The sequence below is a fragment of the Octopus bimaculoides genome, chromosome 8 (assembly GCF_001194135.2).
Source record: "Octopus bimaculoides isolate UCB-OBI-ISO-001 chromosome 8, ASM119413v2, whole genome shotgun sequence".
NCBI lineage: Eukaryota > Metazoa > Mollusca > Cephalopoda > Octopoda > Octopodidae > Octopus > Octopus bimaculoides.
Genome location: NC_068988.1, coordinates 50,843,073 through 50,856,586, shown reverse-complemented (window position 1 = coordinate 50,856,586; position 13,514 = coordinate 50,843,073). Strand labels below are relative to the sequence as shown.

Below are 13,514 nucleotides of genomic sequence, written 5' to 3'. Positions count from 1 at the left end.
TATATATATATATATATATATATACATATATATGTGTGTGTGTGTGTGTGTGTGTGTGTGTGTGTGTGTCCGTCCGTAATTATCCCCCAACCATCGCTTGACAACTGATGTTGGTGTGTTTATGTCCCCATAAAACTAGCGGTTCGGCAAATAAGACCGATAGAATAAGTACTTGGCTTACAAAAAATAAGACCTGGGGTCCATTTGTTCGACTAAAGGCGTTGCTCCAGCATGACTGCAATCAAATGAAAGAAACACGTAAAAGAAAAAAGAATATATATGTATATACATGTGTGTGTGTGAGTGTGTGTGTATGAGTGTGTTTGTGTATGTGTGCGTGTGTGTATATATATATAGTTTGAAGAAAGCATTGTTTTTCGTTCTTTGTAAAGTCACAACAATGCAAGTTATAAGAAATGATACAAGTCAAAGGTTTGAACTTTATTTTGTATTTCAATACTTCAGGATCTCTTCTTCGGGAAGTCTTCGGAGAAGTGGTAATGTGAGCTTATTTCTATGCTCTGAAGCGTGTATGTATGTATGTATGTATGTTTAGATGGATGGATGGATGGATGGATGGATGGATCAGTGTGAAGCAGTGCAGCAGAGGAAATGTCAATATTTTTTTTCAATCTTTTGTAGACAAGTACGATGCGGGTCATTTGGTCATTTGGAGAAAGTGATGATATTACTTACCATACTGTGAAGAACAGAGGAACGAAAAGTTTGTATCTACTTCAAAAACCACAGCCTGACATCACTATGCCGCAAGATGGCACGAAAATTAATTTCTTAATGAATATGGTAAATTTATCTTTGTTACGTTCAGTTCTTTTTCTTTCTTTTTCTTACTTGACATTTTGCTTTGTTTGTTCTTACACTAATTTAGTCCTGATTAAGTATCATAGATCATCAAAAGGATTGCAGCCGTAATTATACGTTTTTTTAGGTGTATAAAGGGCTACATTATCCGTGTCCAGTCGAACAATTGAACTCTTGAGTTATACGGTACTCCTATTACTGCAACTATCAATAACGATATAGCTTTTATATGGTAACTAAACCAACTAGAAATAGCAACCAAATCACACCAGACAATCTTAAAAATCAAACAAGATAAAAAAGCGTGTTGGATTCTGTAGTTTTAGATGAACTATGTCTGAAAAAGATGGGATGATTACAGTTTTGTTCAACAATTGCTTTCAATTGTTCATTGTCAAGGCTGCATAACCGTCCTCTACCTTCTCCATCTTCAAGGCTCTCATCACCACTACGAAACTTCTGAAACCACCTTCGTACTGTGCGTCACTTGTGGACCCATCTCCCCATGCTCTGTTGATATTGGTAGCAGTTTGGGAGGCATTGTGCCCAAGCTTGAACTCATGCAAGAAAAGTAAGCGAAGGTTCTTTTTTTGTCATGTTCATAATTAAGGGCGCCTATTTTTCAAGAATGTTTTCTGTCTGAAATAAGTAGAAAATTATTGAAGAGCATACATCAATTATTAAGCATGTCAAAATTCACCTAAAATATAATTAAAATACTATGATAAAATTGCGGCCATTATTTTCGGAACAACTTAATACTTATATCATTTATTTATTGGAATTCAAACTCAAATTAAATAGTTCATTATATTTACTCCACCATTATCCCGATTCTGTGGTACCATCTCCCTACATGTAAATATTATTAGGGAATATAACTGAGGAGATAAATAATGTCATCATTGTGGTTATTGCTTAACCTCAACTCCGCCTCGTTCGAGCCGACCAATGATCACAGACGTAACAGCCCTGATTATTCCGTCTTTTTGGATATGATCCGATGTGTTCTTTGATGCAATTAGTGGATTTCATTCTGCGACAAGCACTCGAACTTGACCCTTTATTTTCTCACTGCACACCTTTGTCCAACAGATATTAAACGTGCAGATATTTAAGTAAGATATCACCCGTTCCAGTATCAATATCTCCAGTTAACAGAGTCTACGATGGTACAATGGTTACAAGCTCTGTTTCTATCTTCCCTTAACTATCTTATAAAAAAAATAACAACGATGACAAAGAATCGTTCAGAGAAATGTTGAACTGTGATTTGTGACTGAACCAGATTGATCTGATAATGTAAACAAGTAGACTAATGACGGTCTATGTCAGTAACAAACACCGTACTTGCCGGCATGTAAAACGTGCTTTTTATATTTCTAAATGAATCGAAAAATTTCCTGTGTCTAATGCAGATGTATTACAGATGGGAGACTGAGTGTTATCAGATAGGGAGTCAGATAAGCAAAAATCTACTGGTCACAACAATTGTAATGAATAATAAAATATTGAAAACAAATCAAAATATCATAATCTCTGAGCACAATCTTACGAAAAGTTGCTAACGGTACGTTGGTAGTTATGTGGGTAATACGCATCATTTCATTTTATCTCCTTCGCCAGCATGCATAAATCACATCTTATATGTCTTACATTACGTAATTATTGTTAGCTTTAACAAATATTTACTTAATTATCTAAATGAACATTCTCCTAGAAAGACGTCAGAAGCGTTAAGCTTTCATCAGCCTATCAGCGATTTGCAATGGGTGGATGGCAACAAAACCATAAACCATAGTGGTGTTGCCCCATCATGGGAGCCAATCGCCACGAAACATTTATGCCTAAAATACAAGTTTTACATCCTCTTTGGCAATTCTCTTGGTTAAACTGTAAACAATTATACAACTGATCTAAAAGAAGATAAATTTAAATATGGTACTCCCATAACGTAGTTTATTTATGGGTTTATGCTTTATTCAAATATACTCTCATAACATTGTATCCACAAGCAAAGAATAATACATTTTCCCAACAAAACCACTTTAAATTACCTTTAAATAAATGTATCATGAAACATACTAAATTTGTCTTTTCTCATAAAATATACTTGTAAAATTATGGTGTGCTATATGCGAGAGTGCTTCAAATATGTTGGCAAATAAGGTAATTAGTAAGGAAGTTCATTCTGCGGTGAGTACAGATTTTAACTGTTCAGTTCAGGTATTTTTCTTCATTTGAGAGAGGGAGAAAGAGAGTATGAGAGAGAGTGTAAGAAAGGGTGAGAGAGAAAGGGGAAGAAGAGAGAGAGATAGAGAGGAAGAGGGAGAGAGTGCGGTTTCAATAAATGCGATTTTGTCTCATCGGCTGCAGGCAAGTAAAAAAAAAACGGTAATATTAGTTTCTAATTTAGGCTAAAGTCAAAATGAATGTGGAGTTAGACTATACCATCGGCCACAGTATTTGCCTGGTTCTTTATTTTATCAATTGTGAAAGGATAAAAAGCAAAATTGACCGCATTGGAATTTGAAATCAGAAGGTAGAGAACCAGAAGAAATGTTGCAAAACATTTTCTCCGAAAGTCTAACGATTCTACTAGCTTGTTGCCTTTGATAATAGTTTTTAAGTTAGGCACACGGCCAACAATTTTGATGGGAGGGGTTTAGTCAGTTAATCTGATTGCAGTACTTGACTGGTATTTTAATGATGCCAGAAAGAAATAAAGCAATGCTTGCATCGGTAGGATTCCGATTGATATCGTAAATGGCCGAAAAATATTGCAAAGCATTTCGTTCGAAATTCTAAAGATTCTATCAATCCACGATAACGTTGACGACGACATCGAGGACGACGGTGGTGGGTGTGACGATAGTAGTGATAGTGATGATGATGATGGTGGTGGTGGTGGTGGTGGTAATGACGATGATGATAAATATTTACCTCCAGCCCAGCAGGTACAGCATATTTTTTTCCCTCTTCCTCACTCTCAGATGAAGGGCAAAATCCGAAATGTTAGATCGTGTTCTCATGACAAATGGCCTTATCAAAATCTTCTGTTTTGCTCTCCTACTTATCTCAGTGCTATGAACTAAGGTAACGTACTAAGGTAACGTACTAAGAAACAGCAATAGCTGATTTGAATTCATGAGCAATGAATACTCTCTCAAAGTCATACTATACATAACCTCATTTTTTTATTCTTTCTCCTTCTATTTCTTTATTTTCTCTTGCTCGTTGAAAACATATATACTTGTGTGTGTGTGTGTGTGTGTGTGTGTGTGTGTGTGTGTGTGTGTGTGTATGCCTTATGTACATGTGTAAGTAAACACGAAACTAAACTAAATAACTAAAAAAAAAACACGAAAAATATAAATACGAAGGGACGAAAGAAAGTTATATGGTGATACCCCAGCATAAACATATTCTTTGTCTAAAAGCAATAAAAATAAACAAACAAAATAAAGCCTTCCTTTTGGTCCTCGCCTTTATTTTTTAAATATTAAACCAGTTTTCTTTTTGTGTTTTATAGCTGCCAATCCCAGAAAAACACACGACTTATTGGTGCAAATCATTTATTGTTCCGAGGTTTTCTGAAAGAAAGCATATTATACAGGTAAATATTTACATGAGAGAAAAAAAAATGGACTCTTTTTATAACTTTTCATTCCCGTATGGGAAAATCGTTGTGGATGCGTCACATTACAAATTAGAGATACAAGACAGAGACTTCTTTGTGCATAAACCATCAAATTATAAAAAGGTATTATAGAGTAAAGATTGTTTACCAACATAACAGGGCAGTCTTGGTTTAGGACGAATGCTGCTGTAATTTAGCCCTAGAAGACATCGTCTCCAGCTGGCTATACGACATGATCTGTGTCCTTATATTTTCGAACAAGGGAATCTAGCACCCCCCACTCAGCTCAAAACAATATCTGTGTATCGCAATTTCCAGGTTATTTCCCTTCATCAGCACAGAATAATTGTTTGGCTAGAGGTGGCTCTGCCAAATTCCCGTTCGAAATATATAGTTTTCAAAGTAACAACTAGTCACTGATCTATAAATTAGAAATATAAGGACACAGATCATGTCGTATAGCCAGCTGGAGACGCTGTCTCCTGGAGCTAAATTACAGCAGCATTCGTCCTAAATTAGGACTGCCATATTATGTTGGCAAACAATCTTTACTCCAAAGTACTGTTGCGTTGCTAAATATCTCTCGTTGGGAAATTTAAAAATAGTAATTTTCTAAGGTATTATAGAGTTTATAGCTCTATAAATGACAGCATTAGCGAAACAGTGCCAAGTAAAATGCCTGCTTAACAGTTTGACAAGGAGGAATAAATACTGTGTGGACAGTTCCTTTCACATCGATGAAACAAATCAGCATCGTCTTAATGGACTTCACTTGACGCACTTTTGGGGGACGTGGTGACATTGAATACTTCCATTGACTTGATTGCTGCTTCGTTTCCGGGTCGTAGCCATAGCAGCAGCTTTCATGACCAGTGATGACCTTCGAAAAAAAGGTCCAGATCAACTGTCAACTGTTCTTTCAATTCTTGACACTCATTCAGATGTGACTGCTTTCGATCTTCCGTGAGTAAGTGAGGCACAAATTTTACTGCAACTCTTTTCATTCGCAATTCCTCGCTCAAAATTCGTTGGCAGATGCTGCAGGACACATTAGTCATGTCAATAAGTTCGTAAGTTGTTCGGTGACAGTCTTCCAAGATCAGTTCATGAACGTGATGTTTTCATTCGTTCGGAAGATCGACAGTCGCCCTGAACGAGGTTGGTTTTCAAGCGACAAGTTATCATTCCTAAAGTGTGAAAACCACTCGTAAACTTGTGTTTTGTTCATGGCAGCGTCCTTGTAAGCTGTTTGAAGCATGACAACGGTTTCGGCCGCTGTTTTCCCCAGAAGAAAACAGAATTTCATGGAAGCGCGCTGTCCCTTCGTTTCAGCCGTCGCAAAAATCGACGAACAGGGGAGAAGCACTGTAAAACAAAAACATACCATGTGGCAGTAGGATTTCACTTGACGACACCGGTTGACAGACTGATGCCTACGGGTCGCATCAAGTGGCTTCTAGTGGTGCAAGCATGAACTACAACGGGATTTTCCCACAGAGAACGTTTCCGTTTACTTTTGGATATCCTCTCGTATATAAATACATTATTTCTTATTTTTACTTTTTTTTTTATCTTTTACTGGTTTCAAAACGCACTTATACATTTAAACTACCTATCGCCATTACACACAATCTTCTCATTTAAATATTCGAAGCGGCAACTTCTTCGAACCGTTCCCGCCAGAACGCAAACTGACCAATCACGGCCCCTAATAAGGTCACGTGATAGAGTATTTTTCTGATGTCTGGTGAGCCTACCATCAACTATAAAATGCTTTAATTCAGCGGCAAATTCGTCTCGGTTCAGTTTCTCTTTGAGATCTGTTCCGTGTACCACACACGACAACAGCAGCAGCAGCAGTTCCAGCGACCACGTCAACAGCTTCGTCCAACGACTCGCCAACAGCAACACGAGTCTACGATTACTACTAACCAGCATCATCACCACCAGCGTCAACACGACTTTCTATGTACACCAATCCAAACTACTGCGGCACATATTCTCTCTTCGATTCTGTTTGGTGATTCATATTCACCACGATAAATAAACAGACAAGAGAACACAGCCAGCGACGAACGTCTGTCCTCAAGAGCCCGGCCCGGCATGGAAGTCAACATCACAACTAGTGATCGCTCTGCCACACACAGCCTCAACTTCTTTCACATACAGACTCTTCCAATTGTGTACTCAAGAACTGGTATAAATGCTCACGTGTTACTGACTCTTTCTATCTGCTGTAATATCTCACATACACATACATGTATCACTCACATACACTCTTTTCTTTGTACGACGGCCTGTCTTTTATTATGTTTTTATATGTCGCATTCACACTCACACACAGACATACATCTTTAATGCCACAATAAATATCTCTGTTATTCATTTCATACGGTTGCCTTCTATCGTCTCTTCATTACTGGTATTTACGAATTCACTAATGTTATCGAAGTATAACATTATTTGTATATCATCATTGATATATTATTTTGTGTTCGACCGTGTGACGCGTATAAATAAAAGGAGTCCTGTTTTTTCCATTCGTCACTATTTCTCCTTTTAGAGTTCGCACGGTCGTTCTTACACGTATATAAGAAAAATCATGAGTTATAGTTATAAATCAAATCAGAATGCGGACATCGAAATTTAGAACAAAGTATATTCTTATGAGAGAAATTTATTGCAAATTATTTATGGACAAACGAAATCTGTACATAAATATTTATTTCAATACTTATTTTAAATGCTATCAGAACAGGCGAAGTTTTTTCTCAAAAATGCTGAACCAAATACAATAAGTATTTTGTTTGCTATTCTAGATAAGTCGAGGATATTTACTTTATAATTTTTACTTGTTTCACTGAGTGAACTGCAGCCATGCTGGGGCACCACTTTGGCGAGTGTAGTCGAACAAACCGACCCCAGTACTTTTAAAGTCTGGTACTTTTCCTATCGTTCTCCTTTGCCGAGCCGCTAAATTACGAGGACATAATCAAACCAAATTTTGTTGTCAAGAAGTAAGGGTTAAGGACAAACGCAAACGCAGCTGGGGTATTATAGAAGAAATTTGTCTGAGGTGTCATATAAAGGGATTGAAGCCAAAACTATGTGGTTACAAAACGAACTTCTTAACCAGACGGCTATGTCTGCACTTGTGTATTTTATAACAAGTAAATCAATGCGTGGAAATAAACAAGTAATTAGAACATATCTTACAGTGTTTGTAAGCACAGTAACGTTACTTGAAAAGATCTTAAGTTTAATTGCTAACCCAATTCATTATTCACCCTTGTAAATTGCTATGATATAAAATTGTTTGTGAGATGTAAGTTTTGTTCCTATGTCAACGAAAATTAAGAAAGAAAAACCTTCAAATAAAAAGCCGTACATTGGTAAATGTAGTATAACCTCTTCTTTAAGTAACCACTCAATAGAAAATTTAAAAAATGTGTCAGTGAAACCACCGTAGCTTAGTTTCACGTTAAAATACACGTGATTGTCAAACAGAGGAAAGTGTTGAGTCACATGTGCGGTGTACAACAGGGTGGAGTGAAAAAAAAAAATTTGTAAAAATTGAAAATGCCTGAGAACTAAAATGTTGCTATATTTAATTACTAGAAAAATGTTAAATTTTCGCCGAGATCAAATCGAGGGCATTTACTCCCTCAAGTCTCCTAAACTCCGAAAATGGGGGATTTTTGTAAATTTTTCACAATAGCGGAGTTTGTGGGGTTTGAGTGAGTAATTTTAGGCCTCACGCAATTTCAATTTTTTTAATTTTCACTCCACCTTAAAACACATGTATGTGTGTGCGGGTATGTAGATTGTGTAATCTTGGGTGGAGTGAAAATAAAAAATTGTGGAAGCTGAAAATGCCTGAAGCTTAAAATTTTGCTATATATTATTACTAGAAAAATGCTAAATTTTCGTTCCACTAAATGATCAAGGACCTTCTTTTTTATTGCGTGACATTGTTTCTTTCTTACATTTTTCTTTTTGTTGTTCTTGTGCTGTTTAAGACACTTAAGTACGTCATGATACGGCACCAACAGTTTAGAGCGCATTACATCAATTGCAGTATTTTTTAATATTCTGTTACCTATTTTATTGTAGTACTTATTCTATCGGTCTCTTTTGCCGAACAGCTAAGTTATGGGTTCGTGAACACACTGACATCGGTTGTCAAGCAATGGTGGGGTGGGGACAAGCACACACACACACACACACGTATATACGACGGGCTTCTTTCAGTTTCCGTCTACCAAATCAATTTACAAAGCTTTTGTTGGCCCGAGGCTATAGTAGAGGTGCTCAAGGTGCCACGCAGTGAGACTGAACCATGTGGTTGGTAAGCAAGCTACTTACCACACAGCCAATCCGACACTTATCTAACACTTTTTATTTGCTTTCTTTATTCTTATGCGTTTTTATGAATAATTTCGGTTCAAATCTTTTATCAGGTGTCACCAAAGATACAAAAGGGCAACGAGATGTTTGTACATCATATGCTGCTATATGAATGCTTCAGACTGAACAACTCGGCAAATCTTACCACTGAGAATGAATGCTACCTACCAAATATGGCATTTGATTGGACTCACTGCAGGAGTGTTTTCTACGCATGGGCGATCGGAGGAGGGGTAAGACGAATATGCTTTCCTTTATTGTTAATATTTTGCTATTCTTTTTTTTATCACTTCAGACACATTAAAATGTCCCTTAGTTGTAGAGACGGATTTGTTGTTGGTTATTTGGCTCCAGGCTGGCTTTGATTGAACAAACCTATGATTAAAGGCGTTCTAGCCATGACTATTTCATCTTATCTAAAGCAGTGTGTAGCTAGGGGCTGGCCAACAACTACGTTGAGGTGTCACAGTTTGTCCGTATGAATATTGGTTTCAAACTTTAGAACCGGATTGGTTTACATAATATACTTGAATAATCTACCATTATTTTGTAAATACCTACGCTAAAGTTTATGAAAGATTGGTCGTTGTGTGGTATGATAATATGAGGGTATTTGTACACGTGTATCTGTGACGGCTATGTCCCTAGAAACCTCGGTGAACGTACATGGAAACCTAGGTTCGGCGCAGTGTATGAATGTGTGATCTGTGTACTAGATATTAATGCGTACGAGTAACAGGGTAAGAAGTGGCGATGCACTACATGTCACTCATCATCAACTTCGGAAAATCCTATAAACAAACGTTTTCATTGTCTACCAGAGAGCAGAATATTTGAAGTCGTGTACCATAAATTTGTCAACAAAGTGACTACTTGCTTTCTTTACCGTAGATTTATGATAGGTGCCACTCGTACTATAATTGTTATTCTTGCTATTTAATATTACGATTTTTTCTTAACGTTGAGTAATCATGACTGTGGTAATCTTTTCTCTTCTTTCCTCTCTCTTATGTATGCCCGGGAATGGTTGTGATAGTGTACGACTGTCTATTTATATATATACGTATGCGTATGAAAGGGCATGGCCTCGAGCTTTCTCTCTTCTATTTACTATGTCCTGCTATAAATCACTGCGCAAAATTAGCTTCATATTCATGTTTTAATTTTCGGTTTTACGAAACATTCAGTGAGATAACTTGTAAAACCCGTTCCTTGAAAGGCGTCACAGTTCAACTTATGATTGTTGACCATTGTTCTATATGGCTCTCAAACTTATTTTCTAAAATAAGCAGCTGTTATTATAATTTATTTTTTTAGATATTTATATATAAATATAAAAATATAATTTTTATTTTTTATATTTATATTTTATATTACAAGCACGGAACACTTGTAAAACTACCATTCCTTGAAAGGGATGCTGGTCTACAAATGGTAAAGAAGCATACCTCTACATGGTCCCATAACTTCCTAGAGTTTCCATTTTTCCCTCAAACATATTTGTTTTAAATAAGCAGCTGTTATTATTATAATTCTTTTATATTTTTACAAAACGGCGTTGAAGACTTGTAAAACCATCCATTCCTTGGAAGGGATACTGATATAGAAACGGTAAAGAACTATACATCTATATGGTAGCATAACTTTCTAGAAATAGTTCCCGACTTGCCCTCAAAATTTTTTCTACCATTTCAAACTTTGATGAGAATACTGTATAACCAGTTGAGCCTAGGATATAAATATGACAGAAAAGTAAACGGATTTATCACAGTAGAGAATCTAATTTAACGAAGTGATTTCGAGATATAAATTAGAACAGAGGAATATGTACAGTTTAATATCGTCTGAGAATGAAACGAACAGATATAAAAAGGTCTTCGATAAAGGAGCTGTTCGGTCTTCAAGTTATTGAATTTATATTTCCTGGCTATTAATTTCCTCACCAATTTAGTTTTGAAACTGGAAAAATAATTATAGAAACATCCCTTTCAATGTTTGCAACCACATACATACATACATACATACATACATACACACATACATACATACATACATATATACACACATAATACACACATACATACATTCACAAATACATATATACACACTCATACATACATACACACAATTACTCGGTGGGTGACCTCTACTATGATATTTTTCTGTGAAGGATAAATCAACTAGGCTAAATTATAACTAAGTTCTTAGGATGTTGCTTGAAAGGAGAGAAGTTTAGCAATGCCGCGAACAAAAAAATCAAAGACGAGCGAAGCCTTACGACCACTACACGTTTTCTCGCTCTCTTTCACAACGGGTAACACCGAGGAGGGTTGAATTAAATATCAGAACGTTTCCAGTATGTCTTAATCTGCCATGATCTTGACTGAAATGAGGTCGAATGATGAAACGTCAAAACACAGAAATTCCATTCAAACACCACATGTAAAAGTAATTGGAAATATTCTGTATAATTTGCATCTTTCTACTCATCACCCTGCTCGTCATAATATTTGCTTCAAATTTTGGCATAAGGCGAGCAAGTTTGGAAGAGGTGGTAAGTCGACTACATTGATCTTAGTACTTAGCTGCTACTTATTTTATCGACCCTGAAAAGATGAAAGGCAAAGTCAACCTCGGCGGAATTTGAACTCAGTACGTAAAGACGGACGAAATATCGCTAAGCATTTTGCCCGGTGTGCTAAGGATTGTACCAGCTTGCCACCTTCAGGCTCGCTATAATATTGATGATTGTCTTACATTTGTCATCTGATCTGTATGACCATCGGCAGATTATAATGGAGTTCGAGCCAGCGTAGAAACTTCTAAACATTTTTTTTCTGCTTATTAGAAATTGTAGGAAATTTCCTTGAAATCATAGTGCACCGTCTTAAAGAGGAAGGAGACACAGGATAACGCATGATTTCAAATTAATAAATAAATAGACAGACAGGATAGTCACGACTTGAATGCTTTTGATCATATACCTACTAAAGATCATATATCTACTAAAGATCATATATTTACTAAAGCAAAATTGATCTGGAGCTAAACAACAAGCGGAAACCAACCTTACTTATTTGCAGATGTTGTTATATGAATCAGCACTTTCTCCTCTTATCATACGAAACTCTCTGTCCGCTGATGGCGGCATTCCCAAAGATACTTTCAGATCCTATTTCACATTCATATTCTCCTGTATGACATCCTGTTAATGTTGGCGAAAGCGTTTAAAATTTAAAGGTTTTTAGGTCTTCCTTCTTGTTCTCAGCAATTTTCAATTAATGATTGATCTAACATCCAATTTTTCACGATGAATGGAATCAATTATTTACGATTACCTTAGGTACTACCGAATATTCCACTCACTCACTCATTCACTCACCCTATCTATCTATCTATCTATCTATCTATCTATCTATCTATCTATCTATCTATCTATCTGTCTGTCTGTCTGTCTGTCTGTCTGTCTGTCTGTCTGTCTGTTTATCGAATCTCCTGCGAGTTAACAAGAGATTCTTTGACAACAGTTTAGACTTCATTTCATTAAGGTATCTTTCGCCTGACGAGTAGCTAGCGAATTACCCCTCGTTTGGGTAATTACTACTTCCGAAGTTCTGCTAGCTATGAAGCATATGTAGCCTGGATTTTATCTACTCCATTCCCTATTTTGGATTACATATATATATATATACACCAAATTGTACGTAGCGCTGCATGGATAAATCAAAGGTAAAAAACACAACAAACGGAAATCATCTAAATATAACAAGCAGGAAAAGGACGATATCACAACAACGGCAAACAGGACAAAACAAGATATACGAATCATTCGCAGCCAATTGCTTCTTCAGTCGGGGTCTGGAATGTCTACGTAGTTTCGCCCAAACCCTCGGAAATTTCACCTCACCACCACATTTTCAAATATTTTTTGCTGTTTTTTTCTTTACCCATACTTTTAGATAACATTTTGCAGAAATACGTTTTCGGGAAAGCGTGGATTACATTATTCAAACAAATTTGAAAAGAATAAGTGAAAATGCAGAGGTTATAGAAGTTAGTGAAGCGATAAAGAATGATAAAGAGTGATACAAAATTTCACCAAAAAACACATTAGAGTTTGTGTACGTGTGTGAAACAAGTAAAAGTATAATATTAAAACAAAATATCTTTTTCATAACTCTTAAAATCACTGGATATAATATATCAGTATATATTGTAAAGCTGAGTTTGTGTGTGTGTGTGTGTGTGTGTGTGTGTGTGTGTGTTTTGCATGGTCGAAAATGCCCCTCATAGCCGAAAATGCCCGGAATCGGCCATTTATTATTATTATTATTATTATTATTATTATTTTATGTTTGACTTTTGTTTTGCATTTGTACAAGTTGGATCCAAGTCTCACCCAGAGACCTCAAGAGACAACAAGTTAGAAGTTCATGTAGGTGTTATGCCTAGGGTACCATATATTTGGATTTGTACAGTTTTGTTCAAGTGAATGTTTAAGAAACCATAAGAAAATTATGTTTGCTTTAAAATTTGAGATCACATAGACAGTATTTTACGTAGGATATGGGCAGTTCCCATGAGCACTATCTTTTGAACTTCAGCCATTTTGGGGTTTCCTGGAATCTGATCTAGGTAGTAATCA

At 36.3% G+C, this 13,514-nt stretch overlaps 1 protein-coding gene across 1 annotated transcript in view; it reads left to right on the top strand.

The window, feature by feature from the left end:
- LOC106881890 (DBH-like monooxygenase protein 1 homolog) overlaps window positions 1-13,514 on the top strand; it is a 123,940-nt gene that overhangs the window by 85,759 nt on the left and 24,667 nt on the right. Inside the window, exons 3-5 of the mRNA XM_014932415.2 lie at window positions 643-804; window positions 4,355-4,438; window positions 8,923-9,102. Of these exons, the coding sequence (XP_014787901.1) occupies window positions 643-804; window positions 4,355-4,438; window positions 8,923-9,102 (426 nt within the window). The remainder of the gene's footprint in view (window positions 1-642; window positions 805-4,354; window positions 4,439-8,922; window positions 9,103-13,514) is intronic.